General features: G+C 36.1%; 1 protein-coding gene across 1 annotated transcript in view; it reads left to right on the top strand.

Moving 5' to 3' along the window:
- Window positions 1-16,366, top strand: part of LOC110447605 (multidrug and toxin extrusion protein 2-like) — an 18,306-nt gene extending 1,940 nt beyond the window's left edge. Inside the window, exons 2-19 of the mRNA XM_021493402.1 lie at window positions 1,455-1,603; window positions 2,029-2,130; window positions 2,963-3,031; window positions 3,737-3,785; window positions 4,528-4,627; window positions 4,943-4,985; window positions 5,583-5,627; window positions 7,577-7,674; window positions 8,125-8,222; window positions 8,967-9,080; window positions 10,428-10,495; window positions 11,861-11,969; window positions 12,526-12,601; window positions 12,721-12,790; window positions 13,558-13,690; window positions 14,144-14,238; window positions 15,376-15,427; window positions 15,812-16,366. Coding sequence (XP_021349077.1) covers window positions 1,455-1,603; window positions 2,029-2,130; window positions 2,963-3,031; window positions 3,737-3,785; window positions 4,528-4,627; window positions 4,943-4,985; window positions 5,583-5,627; window positions 7,577-7,674; window positions 8,125-8,222; window positions 8,967-9,080; window positions 10,428-10,495; window positions 11,861-11,969; window positions 12,526-12,601; window positions 12,721-12,790; window positions 13,558-13,690; window positions 14,144-14,238; window positions 15,376-15,427; window positions 15,812-16,341 — 2,000 coding nt within the window. The 3' untranslated portion in view covers window positions 16,342-16,366. The remainder of the gene's footprint in view (window positions 1-1,454; window positions 1,604-2,028; window positions 2,131-2,962; window positions 3,032-3,736; window positions 3,786-4,527; window positions 4,628-4,942; window positions 4,986-5,582; window positions 5,628-7,576; window positions 7,675-8,124; window positions 8,223-8,966; window positions 9,081-10,427; window positions 10,496-11,860; window positions 11,970-12,525; window positions 12,602-12,720; window positions 12,791-13,557; window positions 13,691-14,143; window positions 14,239-15,375; window positions 15,428-15,811) is intronic.
- The last annotated feature ends 710 nt before the right edge of the window (window positions 16,367-17,076 follow it).

The following is a 17,076-nucleotide window of genomic DNA, read 5'->3' as shown; positions in this document are numbered from 1 at the left end:
TGCCCCACCCTTGCAGACTTGGCCCCTGGGTCATAACTTTGAAACGGTTGAGATCCCCACCCCAAAACTATATATACAAATGCTTGGCAAAAAGAGACAAATGCAGTCACAATATTAGAATCGATCCTGGGGTCTGGCCACAACTCTAGGGACCTAGTTTCTGAGTCAAAGCTTGGAAACAGTTGAGATCCCCACCCCATAACCATACATAAAATTGCTGGGCATGAAAAATGTAATATAGCTATGCTACAAGGATTGGCCTTGGGGTCTGGCCTATTCCCTTGATCTCATTTTGAGAATAGTTTGCCATGATTGCTTAGGTATCCAGGTGAGCGATACAGGCCCTCTGGGCCTCTTGTATAATTCCGTTGTACCAGATTATTGAAGCATTGTGATATTTTCTTATGAATTTTTGCATATTTTTTCTCTCATTTTCACATAGATAAATAAAATAAAATAAATATACAACATTTGGTATAGCACTCTCTAGCTAGACTAAGCTACCTTAAAGCATTCTACAGTCCATAGACAAAAAATTAACCCAATCAATAAAATAATCAGTACAATAATCAGTACAATAATCATACAATAATCAGTACAATAATCATACAATGATCAGTACAATCTTTCATGCAACTTGAAATACAAGTGGTTGGTCTTTTTCTGTGTATTGTGTGTCTATTACATAAAAGAGTAACAGAATAAAATCAGGAGTCGGTAATCCTGGTACCGTCACAGCCTGGTATTTCTAACTAAGTATGTATGCATGCATGTCTTTGTAGTTATGTCGTCAGTTAAATCTATTAAATGTATTATGTCTTGTATGGATCCTCACTAAACTTCCTACATAATTGTTCAGTACTAGTGTAGACATCGTCAATGAGAATGAAAAGTGAATGTCACAATATAACTGGGTTTAGCTTATTAAAAAACTATGAATAAACATTGAATTTAAAAATGGAATCTGCACCTACTGTTTGGTAGCATATGGGTGGTTTGGTCTAACATAATTGTAAGCAATTAAATAATTGAGGTTTAATGGGGGAACAAGAAAGTGCTATATACTTGTAGAATAGTTATCTGTACATTAGATGCTTATATAGTTTAGGATTGGTTCCATGAACCGATGTACTGGGAGGCACAGGTTTAAATTGGCATCAGGGACAACTTGTGTCAAGTCTCTGAAAAGGGTCTTGAAAATATGTCTATCTATTGTTTAACTTGGTACATTGCAATAGTGGAAGTAATAATTATCTGGTTCAAATTATATGACATTATATTTGTGTGTGAAACAAAATAAAATATAGAACAGAATTCACCACTGTTCTTAAGAAAAGGTACCTCAGGTAATCGTGCAAAAAAAATATAATAAAACTTTATAACCTTATATTTTGTTTCCTTTCAAGCAATGTTTGAGTTGTTTCCATGCCTTAACTTCAATTTATTTTTCATAGCTATGATGGGAGCACAGTACAGACAAATTGTTCAGTGGTGTCGAGGAAACTGGCATTGTCCCATGAGAGTCACCTCCCTTTATGAAAAGCTGTTTCCATTTGGATGTAAAGATGAACTGAAAGAACAAGTAAAGATTGCCTGGCCAATTGTGAGTAATGCATTGTTGTACGTCTTACAAGAATTTGATAATGCTTTAAATGTAACCTGTAAGGTAATTTGGATCATCGTAATGGAATTGTAGCACCTGGAAAATGAAAATATTATAGCCTGACCAGGATTTGAACTCAGAACCTCTAAACTCTAGACACAATTACTGTCAGACCCTCTTTTGCTCTTCAACAAAGTGACCTTGACCTTTTGTGGTAACCCTAAAATGGACCAAATTGAAACTAATTTGAAAACATTTGCAAAAGCGCTTTGGTGTCTGTTAAATTTTTCTTGAAAATATCTATCAAATTTATTGTCTTTGAGATATTGGCAGATTCCTTTGTGTATTTTTTTTTTTATCCTAACACATGGTGATGATCAGTTCTGTTATTTTTTTGTACTTTGAAAACATGTTTGATATTTTAGGTGGGTGTGATGGCAACTCAGTATATTAACATACTGGTCAGTCTTATATACTGTGGCCATCTTGGTACAGCCCAACTTGCTGCATTAGCCTTGACCACAACAGTAAGTCTGCATGTTTTGAAATGTGATGTATTACTAACTTTTTGTTGTATAATTTAGTGTTCATATATATATGAACACTAAATAATATATGGCATGGGGATATTCACTGGATAACACAGTACATTATGTGATAAATGATAATAGCATATAATGCTATAATCTTTTATCATATAATGTATGTATACTGTGTTATCCAGTGAAAATACCCATGTCATACTTGTTTGTGTATAAACCCATGTAATATATGACCTATCAGCCCTGTGATTGATTGTACGTTTCAATTGTGACATCACACCTAGGACAAGTACATGACGTCACAGACTTACGCACTGTAGTCAAAATGGTGGCTTTTTACATTTCAAGGTTGCATGAAAATTGTCGTTTTACACAATAAAAATGCCAGAAATCTTTATTATGTGATCAATATGATCTTACATTAGTTTTCATTTCATATGAAGTATATGAAACTTGTCACAAATTTTTCATGAGATGCTTGCCAGAGGCACGCTAAATTGAAAAATTCTCAGACTCGTTTCATAAATCTCATATGAAATGGAAACTCATGTAAGATCCTATATATCTAAATGTCAAGAGTCTATGGTACAAACTTTTTCTTTCTTTCATGAATCTATTGTGTTATTATTCGAATCAATTATTGGAGCAATCCAACAATGTTTTTATGTATGTTTTTTGCATTAAAGTCATATCTTGATGCAGTACTTAAACTTTGGACAACAGTGAATATAGGTTAAGTTTGAGATTGTTTCATGGTTCCTTGGTAATTGTCATTCATTTAAAAAAAATGTTGTATTACTTTTTATTTTGACTGCAGGTAATCAATGTATCAAGTAATTCTGTTATGCTGGGACTGGCATCAGCGTGTGATACTCTCTTCTCTCAGGTAACTCTTGTGATTATAACCTGTTTTCTAGTAAAACTGCCTTCCCCTTGTACAGACATATGTTTACCAGAAGTTGTGTTTAGATCATTGGACAGCCTAAAAGCTATTTCAGCCAGTTTACCTGGGGTGGCCGTTATCTAAGCACTAATCATCTTTCTGAATTCAATATTTTATTTTGGATACTTGAATTTATATATGTTATAATTATCAGTGTTTGTGGTAATTGGTCACTTAAGTTTCAAAATGTGTGTCTTGAATTAATTTAAAATAATCTTAAAGAAAACAGGAATTTTTATTTTGAAAAAAACCCACCCAAAACAATTTATATTTTGAATCCTTGTGTGTTACACACTACTAGGGTGAATGAATTTTTTTTATTACAAAGGCTTTATTAGCATTGTTGTTCCATGATCAATAAACCAATCAGGATTCTTCAAAATAACAATATCTTCCGTTTTCGTCTTCATTTTTTATTCAAGTCGTCAAAAGATTACCTCCTTTTTAGGAGAGTTACACACATTATAATAAACCAAAAGTGAAATTGAAAGTGAACTATTTCAACTGCCCTTTCATATTCATTGTATGATAAACATAATTATACTTTTATCTGTGATAAAAATATATATATATATATATATATATACTCTGTTTAGTTGTTTTGTGGCCTTTTGTCCAGAAATGTAATTTCATATTGTTTATTTTCAGACCTTTGGAAGTAAAAACAAACATCGAGTGGGAATTATAGTACAGCGAAGTAAGTATCACATTTTCTCTTATTTCCCTGTGTGTAAGATAGAGCTGTCTAGGGTAAGAAAGGGGTGTAGAAAATTTCTATCTCACATTTAGAACGTGACACTACGTCACAATGGCTCAACAATGACGTGACGTCACAAAGTTGGAACTCTCCGATGCCGCAATGCGGAAAAGGCGACGTGATGAAATTAAAACATTTTATGATATATTAATTACCATACATGTTAGAAAGATGTGATTAATTTTTCTGTGCAACTAAACTGGTTGGCTCAGATTCGTTTCGTCTAAAAAGCTCAGGGGAAAAATTGATATTTTCAAAATGGTGGCCAGTCCAAATGCATTTTCACGGTTTCTGGGCTTATTCTGGTGGTTGGAATGAGAGAAAAATACTCTTTCATGCCCAAGGGTGTAGGATAGGGAAATTCCACCCTCTGGATTTTCAAATTTGGCAAAACCCTCTGGTGGAATTTCCTTATCCTACACCCTTAGGCATGAAAGAGTCTTCTAATACTTCTGTAAAGAGTACTCGTCTTCATATTCATATAGTATATATACAATTATTCTTTTCTGGTGCAACCTTTATATTTTATTGCCGCAAATTAATTCATAGAGGATAGTCAAGAGATTGGTTCTGTTGTTGCTATAAGTGGTAGCACTGATGTTCTCTTAATTAGAATTAGCTCCCTTGCATACAGGTATTCTTATTTCAAAGAAACCTTGATGTTTCTTTTGTGTTTGTCTAGGTATAGTGATCCTGAGTCTTTGCTGTCTGCCATGCTGTGCCATCCTTATCAACACTGAACATATAATGAACTACATAGGACAGGACCCTCGAGTCGCCAGGTACAATCATCCATCAGTTTACAGGTGAAAAACACCACAATTACAGGAAAATGCTAATTTATTTCGCAATTATAAAGGAAATATTTAGCAATTTCTTTTCAGTCATATCATCTTTTAAACTCATTTATGTGAACTTTGCTTTCAAAGAAATGTAAAAGAAACTTACGTTTTATATAAGTTTCATCCTTTATCACAAGTTGCTCTGACAAATGACAGGTGATATAAAACAGAATTTTTCAATCACACTTTAAATGTATATCATACTTCTGAGGTAAGTTGACCATACTGTTGATTATTGAATTATTTGTGTTGTAGACTCGGAGGAAAGTACGCCTTAATATATATAGCTGGTCTACCTGTAAGTGTAAACAAATGTCTTTACTCACCTTAACATTTACATTGTTACTTTGTTTCACCAACTTCTACACACATGTATGACAGACACATACATACATGTAAACCCTATCTAAAACACTCGATGAATGCACTCAGTAACTGCTAAATTGTGAACTACGTTTTTTTTTATATGCATTTACTAAATCCTTACAAGAACGTGCAAAAAAAATGAGAAGAAGATGTTTAAGCTAGAATTTTTTAAGAATTTGAAGCAACCCCTTCAGGACCGACTGAGAGGTTTCTCCAACACACGACTCCATAGTTGGAATTACTCAATATTCCTTAAACACATGATAATGAGTTCCTTGATGAACATACATGTAACCAAATGCAGTTGTCAGTCCTATGAGCTATGAATGCCATTTTCTGTCATTATGAGGTGATTTTCCTCCATACCAGTGTGTCTGGGATGAATTTCTTTTGATGTCTGCAAAATCTGAAATATTTCTGACCCAACTCAATTTTCATTAAAATACTGACTCATTATGCTTCACACGAACCCTGACCATGATCTTCCTACCTAGACAATGATACAGTACTGACATGTCTTATGTTTCAGGCTGTGGCCTACTCCGATATCCTCTCTAAATACCTTCAAGCTCAGGTAAAATCATGTTTAATCTAAACAGTGGTTCATCTCTTTGTTATATTTCCATTTAACACACAAACATGTAAAATAACTTGGGATGTAGACATGTGACACATTCACCAGTTGTTTATATACAAAATATAAATGATATGAATACAATTTACAGCTATTAAAGATTCTATTTAGAGGTACAATCCAACCACATGAAAGGATTTTGATCTACTCCGGCTGGCTAACCTGTTTTGAAAAAGTAAACATTAATTCAGAGAATGGGACCTTAGCAACTCAAATACAAAACAAAAGTGATAAATGCCTTTTCAACTTTTATTATATCAACAAATGTTCTGAGCTTTAAAAAATACATTTGGACCAGACCAGGATTTGAGCCCTGGACCTCAGATCATTATACTGTCCCTCTAGCCAACTGAACTACCTGGTTAACAGTAGTGTCCTGGACCTCAGATCATTAAACTGTCCCTCTAACCAACTGTACTTCCTGGTCAACAGTAGTGTCCTGGACCTCAGCTTATTATACTGTCCCTCTATCCAACTGTACTACCTGGTCAACAGTAGTGTCCTGGACTACAGATCATTATACTGTCCCTCTAGCCAACTGAACTACCTGGTCAACAGTAGTGTCCTGGAGCTCAGATCATTATACTGTCCCTCTAACCAACTGTTCTACCTGGTCAACAGTAGTGTCCTGGACCTCAGCTTATTATACTGTCCCTCTATCCAACTGTACTACCTGGTCAACAGTAGTGTCCTGGACTACAGATCATTATACTGTCCCTCTAGCCAACTGAACTACCTGGTTAACAGTAGTGTCCTGGACCTCAGATCATTAAACTGTCCCTCTAACCAACTGTACTTCCTGGTCAACAGTAGTGTCCTGGACCTCAGCTTATTATACTGTCCCTCTAGCCAACTGTACTACCTGGTTAACAGTAATGTCCTGGACCTCAGATCATTATACTGTCACTCTAGCCAACTGTACTACCTGGTCAACAGTAGTGTCCTGGTCCTCAGATCATTATACTGTCCCTCTAGCCAGCTGGACTACCTGGTCAACAGTAGTGTCCTGGCCCTCAGATCATTATACTGTCACTCTAGCCAACTGTACTGCCTGGTCAACAGTAGTGTCCTGGACCTCAGCTTATTATACTGTCTCTCTAGCCAACTGTACTACCTGGTTAACAGTAATGTCCTGGACCTCAGATCATTATACTGTCCCTCTAGCCAACTGATCTACCTGGTCAACAGTAGTGTCCTGGACCTCGGATCATTATACTGTCACTCTAACCAACTGTACTACCTGGTCAACAGTAGTGTCCTGGTCCTCAGATCATTATACTGTCCCTCTAGCCAGCTGAACTACCTGGTCAACAGTCGTGTCCTGGACCTCAGATCATTATACCGTCACTCTAGTCAACTGGACTACCTGGTCAACAGTAGTGTCCTGGACTACAGATCATTATACTGTCCCTCTAGCCAACTGATCGACCTGGTCAACAGTAGTGTCCTGGACCTCAGCTTATTATACTGTCCCTCTATCCAACTGTACTACCTGGTCAACAGTAGTGTCCTGGTCCTCAGATCATTATACTGTCCCTCTAGCCAACTGAACTACCTGGTTAACAGTAGTGTCCTGGACCTCAGATCATTAAACTGTCCCTCTAGCCAACTGTACTACCTGGTTAACAGTAATGTCCTGGACCTCAGATCATTATACTGTCCCTCTAGCCAACTGGACTACCTGGATGTTTTCTGGCCCAGCTTACACTACATAATATATCCAAACCAGAATTTAGGAGACCGGATTACACTTTGTACGAAAAGCTACATTGAAATCCTTAGACTTTGTATCTGTGTGTGTGACTCTGTGACAAGAATCCCATCACAGAGTCCATGATGAGATGATCAGCCTTAGATATCCCTTTAATGAATTAAACATTGTATTTCAGTGTATAGTGATACCAAGTCTGGTGATAGGAATAGCTGCTAACTTCCTCAATGTGGGATTTCACGCCTTCTTTCTGTTTATGCTGCAACTGGGTATTGTGTGAGTACTTTTTGCCTGTTGTTTATTTATGCGTATTGTTAATTTACATTATTTTTTTTCCCGTTAAATTTTGAAATAAAAATTAACAACATGTAAACAGAAATACATGTACATAAAAGGTACATTGTGCCCAATAAAGTTGCATGTCAGATGGAGTTTGTGAATGTTCACATGAAAGATCTGTAATATAAATTGATACACTAACAGGCTGTATTCTTTTCCAAATTCCTTGATATCTTTGATAATATGTTCATCAAACATTTTCACTGATATTGTGTAATATTTCTATGGTAGGGAAATCTCTCTATCTGTGTAACAGAAGAAGATACCAGTAATTGTTTATATATGTGTCTGTTGTAGGGGTGCCTCTATATCTGTAATTGTTTATATACGTGTCTGTTGTAGGGGTGCCTCTATATCTGTAATTGTTTATATATGTGTCTGTTGTAGGGGTGCTTCTATATCTGTGACCTTGACCCACTGGTCTATATTCCTACTCCATGTTACCTACATTATCATCACACGTACCTATGAGGATACCTGGACAGGTGAGAAATTTGACAATTGTCACTTGTATGTACACATCAGCTGCTTAAATAATACTAAATTCTGATATTTTACATCATTTTCACATTATTCAGAAGAACTCAAATATGTAGACACAGAATCTGTTATCATTCATTAAGTAAATTAAAATCTTATTACCCGGTGAACAAATTTAAAGAAATGTTTACGATAGTTAAAATTTTGACCTGTTAGGTAGTGAATATATATAGACAATCCACACCTTACTAACCATATTTACACTGTATGATGATATATTAATATTGGACAAATAGTCTTTACCAATTTACCACAGAATGTGAAGTATCAGGTGACACTCACATTGTTAAAACTCCCTCTTATACTACACAAAGATATGGGATGTTAAGAAAGCAGCGTGTCACAGATACACATATTTATTCTGACAATAAACAAATATACAGAATTTACTATCCTTTGATAGTCAGCTTGTAATATAAAGATACATAGTAATACCCGGTAATCGTAATTTTATAGCTCATTATTTTTTCTTCAAAAAAACCGGTTGTTTTTATGGTTTTGATGTAGTCTATGGTTTCCTTGTTTTGTTTAGCTTGAAATAGTTCCTGTAATATGTGTTTTAATCATAATTTTATCATCCATTTAAAACCACTTGTAGTAAAGCCTGACACATCACCTAATTTTACTGATAATTCACATCAATTTGACCTAGCAGTACCTTTCTATGTATTTGTTTGTTGTGGTTCCAGGTTTCAGTGTAGAGTGTTTCTATGACTGGTGGCTGTTCCTCACTCTGGCTGTGCCCGGCCTTTTTATGGTGTGTCTTGAGTGGTGGAGTCATGAGATTATTATGTTCTGTGTTGGTGAGTTATTTCCCCTTAACGTCATGCTACCACAATTGGTACAATTTTGACAGTTTTTTAGTAATCCTAAAAAATACAGTTTTATATCTTAATAATTTGTTTTTGAAAATAGAATGCTAGACTCGCAGTGAGATTTCAGCCGTTTTTCGGCCGTAATTAATACCCAAATTGGTATGGAATTTGTTTTTATTTCTACTAGTTGATGTGCCGATTACAAAATATATTGCTTTTATAAACACTACACTGAACTATAGTTGTATATAAGGACCAGTAATCAACATTTAAACATGCTTATATTTAACCCCTTGGAAATCCTCCAAAATTTCGACGACATATGTCGTTTTTACTGGTTTTCTGATATATTTACTTTGAAGTCATTGTGTACTCTTAAAATGTTCCTGAAAACAAAACTATTCTGCAGAAATGCTGATAAATATCTCTTTTGTTATACTGTCAAAGGAAAGTGCTCAAATTTAATTTTAAAGTACTATTCGAACAATTTTCTGACTGTGTACCAATTTGGGTATTGTGGTAGCGTGATGTTAAAGTGTCATGTTTTGTCTGTGTGTGAAGGTTTTCTCCCATGTCGTCGTCGGCGGCATTGTCGTTTGGTCATCAGAAACAAGGTTTCCGTACAATAACTTGAGTTCCCTTGGGTTGATTAAACTCAAACTAAATTAAATGGTACACATATTGCATACCAATATAGCTCAGACAAGTTCGCGTTTCAGAAGTTTACGTGCATTTTTGGTGGAGTTATGCCCCCTTATTTTGCTAAATAAGGGCATTGTGTAGTAAATGCAAGAACTTCTTTTTTTTAATCAATTCCTTTCAAATTTTGTACAGTAATGCTTGAAGCAATAATGTTCAATATATATTACGGGTTTTCTGATGAGTTTCAACTCTCTGCCTTTTGTCATATCTGTTTACGCGATAACTCAAGCCAAAACACTTTTCTTACTAAAAACGCTGAGCAGGCGACACATCCACTCCCGTGAGATTCTTGTTAAATCACCTGCCTGATGGGCAAGTGTGCCTATGACATGGTTCGGCGTATGGCATCCGTTGGGAAAGAGATTTTGACCTAAATTTGTCTGGAGCATTCTTGGCCCAAGGGGACTTAAACCTGTGTAAATAAAAGGTGTGGTCTCCATTGGGACAGAGGGATGGGGCACATAAAGGTAAAAATTCTTGAACATGGATTTTATCCTTAATTGGTCTGGAGCATCCATAGGACACTCTCTGGTTTGAAGGTCAAGGCCCAACTCCTCTTAACTAAACATGAATTGTCGTAAATAATCTCAAAAAGTTTCCTGATGTTAAGTAGGTATGATTTAAATGTTCCAGGTCTAGTAGGAGTCGACCAGCTTGCCAGTCACTCCATCGCCTACACTATGGCAAGCATGGCCTTTATGGTAAGTCACCTGATTGTCTGTAATTAAGATTTTAGGTTAAGGAGAGTATTCCAATATTCTACTGTATGCAAGTACTTTTCCTCTTCCTCCATATAAATACAAACATAATATTAGGTGAAGGCCTTTTTTACAATTAGAATATTTTGAGCTTGTTCCCTGTAATGTTGCAGAAATACAGGATATTAGTATCAGAACCTGCTACTTGCTTTACCAACAGTATATATAATATGTTATCAGATTGAATAACTTCAATAAAAATTCCAATGATGATACCATTAAGGAAAAGAGTCCAGTGCTCTTTTTGTTTCATCGCCATTAAAGGAGAGTTCCATTTTTTTTGGAGTTTTTCTGACCTGTAAGTTCCTTTCTTATTCACTGTAGCAAAGAGCTATACTCAAAAGAAATAATTTACATTTATTTCATCATACTTTTACTTAAATCCGGAACAGTTTCAATCTCTAAACTGAACCTTTGTATTCATGAAAACAATTCCATTTCTAGTTAAGGTTAGACATATGAATTTCTTTTATGACATTTATCATGATCTGTCAATTACATCAACATGTATACATACCCAATTCCTTCTCTGTAGACTGTATAGTACAGAGTAAATTTTGTCTTTATGCCCCCACCATAAAATGGAGGGGCATATAGTGTTGCCCATGTCTGTCGCGTCCCGTCCCGATTCAATGTAAACACCCGTCCCATCACGTCCTGTCACGATTCAATGTAAACACTTATATAACAACTACATTCTTTGACTGCCCATGTCCGTCCCGTCCCATCCCGTCCTGTCCCGTCCCGATTCAATGTAACTAATTAAACACTAGCAACTTCATTCTATGACAGGTATTAGTCAAACTTTATGAAAAGGTCTATTATGAATATACTTTGGACATTGTTGTGTTTCAGGGTTCCAAGGTCAAGGACAAGGTCACTGTTGCTATATATAGAAAATCATCAATTGATTCAATTTAAACACTTAGCAACTTCATTCTTTCACAGATTTTGGTCAAACTTTATACAAAAGTCAAATATGGGTATACATCTGACATCCCTGTGTTTCAGGGTTCCAAGGTCAAGGCCAAGGTCACTGTTGCTATATATAGAAAATCATCAACTGATTCATTTTAAACACTTAGCAACTTCATTCAATATGTTATGGAGATGGTAATTACATACAGAAAAAAATGAATATTTAAATCAACTCATCAACTTTAAGTGTAGTACCTTGTGTGTGTACATGTTTCAGGGTATCAAGATCAAAGTGGTTGTAACTTTTAAATAGAACACTGAAACTAATTTCACATGGCAGCAGGGGCATTTATGTCTTACAAACATTTTCTAGTTTCTTTATGACTTCAGTTACCACTTGGCCTCTCTGTTGCTGCCAGTGTGAGGGTTGGAAATCACCTTGGAACAGCCAACCCTTGTAAAGCCCTTACAGCCTCAAGGGTGTCCATACTTATAGCAGGTAGTAATATACATTGAACTCTCAGACCTGAAAGCTTCTGGTGTGATCATATGCATTGTTTGACATACAGCAGATACAGTTTCCCAATGACGGAAAGAGATATTGTTATGACATTCCTCCATCTAGACTGTTGTTTTTTCATCCTGATTCATTTCTATGCATAACATTGAGTACATCAAATTTAAACAACCTACAAGGCTTTTTTTGGTAAAAGAATTTGTTAGGGATTGCTTTTGAGGTCCAAAGGTCAAGGTCACTGCTATTTTTAATAGTAAATTAGCACAATTACTGGATCTAGTAGCTTGCTGTATGAGCTTCTTGTAGATACTTTCAATGGTTTATCCAACCCAAACCAATGGAATAATTCAACTTATTCAACTAGTCGATGATGGTATTAGTATTGCTGAATCTTATAGTATATGAATGTAAAAATCACATATTCCATAAAGTTGCTTCAGTCTCACAAGTGAAATTATCCTAGGGATTTCCATTAACTAAATTGGTTACCTGATGTGTTCGTTAATTGTGAGTTTATAATACCTTTCTGTAATTTCAGTAACCGTAGCAACAGTTTCAGCTATAACTTTCCTGGCACTGAAGAATATCATACCCTACTTGTTCACAAATGATTGGTGAGTTCATGAGGATCAGCTTCTCAAATACTACTGTCTGTATTATATACTGTCAGTGTAATAATCTCATAATTAGCTATACAGCAGATCCTTGATATCTTGTCTTATATGTGTTACAGGACAGTGGTTGCACTAGCCTCCAGACTGATGATGCAGGTTGCCCTGTTTGAGCTGTTCGACCAGGTTCAGGTGACCTAAATATTTTTGTATATTTTTGCATGTTTAAACTAGCTAACATTACCGGTATTTCATAAGATGCCATATTATTGTTGTTTAAACATGTTGACCTTGAGGGGTTGGTACGGTCACTGCCTCCTCAGAGGGGTTGGTACCGTCACTGCCTCCTCAGAGGGGTTGGTACCGTCACTGCCTCCTCAGAGGGGTTGGTACCGTCACTGCCTACTCATTCATTCCTACAGTTTGCTAAATGGAAACGCCTAATCAAACTAAAAGCATTCAGCGACCACCTCACAACGAATATAGTCAACAAACACGTGTGCAAGAACAACAGAGAATTAATCATTCTTTGTTGACACCTGCATTTATTGGAACCATAAACAAGACTCCGTTGTGCATGCTATTACCCTAGAGAGCTCTAAGAGCGCCCTACAGGAGCATCGCCAATAAGTCCTACAGGAGCATCGCCAATAAGTCCTACAGGAGCATCGCCAATTAGTCCTACAGGAGCATCGCCAATAAGTCCGGCGCTCTCTCTTCCGTTGTAAAATAACCAGTATTGGGATCTACAACGTACATCGTGCAGATACAGAAACTCAGCCAGACAAGATCAAGATTTTCCATGTGTTTGAGTGGTGATATGAAGATACACAGGATTCTGTTGTTCCTGAGTTATATATATATATATATATACATGTATTAATACATTTGTTGTGAGTTACAGAATGTTGTGTAATACAACTTTGATTCTACTGTACGTATTTCTGCTGTTTATACAGGCTGCTTGCAGTGGTGTGATCCGTGGCATTGGTCTACAGAAGTTTGGGGCCATTACTAATTTTGTGTCCTACTATCTGGTGGCACTGCCTCTGGGTATCCCACTGTTACTGGAAACCTCACTGGCTGTATCTGGTAATAATCCATACAAACTATACTGTGTATTAACCCAAACTATGTCTAGTTGTTCATTGCAGTGCTTTGTCTCTCCACATTAATTTGGGTTTGTTAACAGTCCCAATCCCAGAGGAAGATAGTCACTCTTTTTCCCATTTTGTCCAGATAAATATCGAATTTGTTTAGAGAAAAAAATGTGTCCTGTTGGGTAATTGATCATTCCATTGTTACCCAGATCTTATAATTACCATACTATCTAAATTAAGAGCAGCATTTATTTGATTTAAATATATAAGATATCTCTATTTACAACTATTGTGCATAAATTTTGTACTTACTAACCAATTTAGAGGGTTTTTATAACACTTGTTCATATCACTATTCCATCAGAAAGAATTCTTGTGTGTCAGTATTGTTTATGTATCTTTGAATGCCTTGCTTGTCTAACAAAGCAGCTGTTTCCTGGTCTAGGTGCGTGGTGGGCTGTGATACTTAGCGCTGCTCTCCAGTCTCTCGTGTTCCTTGTCAGAATTCTCTCAACAAACTGGGAATTGGAGTCAGAAAAGGTATAGAAAAAGAAAGAAAAGTTTTTAAAACACTAAAAAAAAGTGGCTATCATTAAACTAGATTTTGTTCTGAAGTCTTTTAGGAATGATTCTGTTGTTCCAATATTGACTGTATGTCCTTTCTTCAAGGAATATTTTGAACAAGTTTGATACTTAACATTCTAGTAATGAATATAAACATCATTTGTCATGATGAAAACTATTTTTCCTCAATAATGAACCTAAAAGTCGGCTATGATGTTCGAAATGTACAAACATCATTATTTACAAATGTACAAACACCATTATTTACAAATGTACACACACCATTATTTACAAATGTACAAACATCATTATTTACAAATGTACAAACATCATTATTTACAAATGTACAAACACCATTATTTACAAATGTACACACACCATTATTTACAAATGTACAAACATCATTATTTACAAATGTACAAACATCATTATTTACAAATGTACAAACACCATTATTTACAAATGTACACACACCATTATTTACAAATGTACGAACACCATTATTTACAAATGTACAAACATCATTATTAACAAATGTACAAACATCATTTTTTACAAATGTACAAACATCATTATTTATAAATGTACAAACACCATTATTTACAAATGTACACACACCATTATTTACAAATGTACGAACACCATTATTTACAAATGTACAAACATCATTATTAACAAATGTACAAACATCATTTTTTACAAATGTACAAACATCATTATTTATAAATGTACAAACACCATTATTTACAAATGTACACACACCATTATTTACAAATGTACGAACACCATTATTTACAAATGTACAAACATCATTATTAACAAATGTACAAACATCATTATTTACAAATGTACAAACACTATTATTTACAAATGTACAAACACCATTATTTACAAATGTACAAACACCATTATTCACATGTATATATATGTTGGTAGGCATCCATTTAACCCCTGTATCAGAGAAACTTGTGTTGGACTTCTGAACAGAGAGTAAAACAGCAAAAGCTGTACAAATGTTAATAAAGATATAGTATTATCTTGGGCAATCTGTGATGATATTAACACACCTGGGTTTGCTCACCAATAAACTGTGTTATAACCTGTATTTTACAGGCACAGATAAGAGCTGGTGTAGCAGAAGGCCTGCCCAAACATCCCTCCAGAGGTAGGTATATCACTATATATATAAATCATTAAATGACCTATCTCTCTTCTTCCTCTCCATCAGCAAACTTCCTCCATAGGACATTCCTCCTGTATAAATATACAGGCCACATATTTCCTCCTCCTCCTCCTCCTCCTCCTCCTCCTCCTCATGTAGAACCAACATCATCATTTACAAATCTTCAGATTGCCGACATTTCAATTTCCAATACAATTGGTTATAAACTTATAGTAAATTATATATTGCTTACTTGAAGGTGTCCAGTCTGTTCCCAGAGCATTTGCCAAAGTGGGAAGGGGGCTTATTTGTGGTAAAAAATGTACTTACAACAATGACTTTAATCCACTCGGTCATAATTGTAATGTTTGTAACATTTCAACACAGGTCAGAGCCTTGGGACTATCACACTACAGGAGGATAATTTGTCTACTGACACACAGGAGCTGATGGAGGCCGATCACCTGACCTTGTCTGATACGTCCAGTCATCGTAGCGATGACAGCTTGAGCCAGCAACCCACTGTCTGTACCAACGACCTTGTTAATGTTCTTCTGACACGGTTTGCTGTCCTGTTCTCATTCCTAGTCATTCTGGTAGGGGCAATACTTCTCAAAGTCTATCTCGATGGGTTAGCAAGCTTCCTGAATTGTGTAGTGATAAATGCAACCAATCTGAACATGACCTACATGAATGGAGAGTTATATAACAACCACACTGTGACATTGAGCGACCTGGATTGGAAGGTGTTGAATATGACCTACATGTACGAGATGGAACACAATTGGAACCAGACATTTGTTTACTGTAGTGGGGTAATAAAAGACTTCACCAATGACGTCTCCTGGCCCATGTATAATAACACCAGACTATTTGGGGGATTGCATCCTCACATGCCAACCAGGCCTATAGGCTGATTGTACCTAGTAATATAGACCATACCCTCACAACCAGGCCTATAGACTGATTGTACCTGGTAATATAGACCATACCCTCACAACCAGGCCTATAGGCTGATTGTACCTGGTAATACAGACCATACCCTCACAACCAGGCCTATAGGCTAATTGTACCTGGTAATAGAGACCATACCCTCAAAACCAGGCCTATAGACTGATTGTACCTGGTAATACAGACCATACCATCACAACCAGGCCTATAGGCTGATTGTATCTGGTAATACAGACCATACCCTCACAACCAGGCATATAGGCTGATTGTACCTGGCATACCATACCCTCACAACCAGGCCAATAGGCTGATTGCAATCTGGCAATACAGACCATACCCTTACAACCAGGCTTATAGGCTGATTGTACCTGGCAATACAGACCATACCCTTATAACCAGGCCTATAGGCTGATTGCAATCTGGTGATATGGACTATACCCTAACAACAAGGCCCAAAGAGGAAAGTACCTAATGGTAAAAACTTCACCTTCACAAAAACTTCACCTTCACAAAAAGGCCTATAGGCTGACTACCTTGTGATAAGGACCCATACAACAAGGCCTCAAGAAGAATAGTACCTGGTGATTTGGACTTCACCTTCACAACCAGGCAAATTTTACCTGGTGATGATATGGAAAAGGACTATACTCTCACAACCAGGCCTTTATGTCTACAACATTTAAAGTTTTATTTTAATTGTG

This window comes from Mizuhopecten yessoensis, unplaced genomic scaffold (genome assembly GCF_002113885.1).
Source record: "Mizuhopecten yessoensis strain PY_sf001 unplaced genomic scaffold, ASM211388v2 scaffold3537, whole genome shotgun sequence".
Taxonomy (NCBI): domain Eukaryota; kingdom Metazoa; phylum Mollusca; class Bivalvia; order Pectinida; family Pectinidae; genus Mizuhopecten; species Mizuhopecten yessoensis.
The sequence above is the reverse complement of the archived record's forward strand: the minus strand, read 5'-3'. Positions and strand labels throughout refer to the sequence as shown.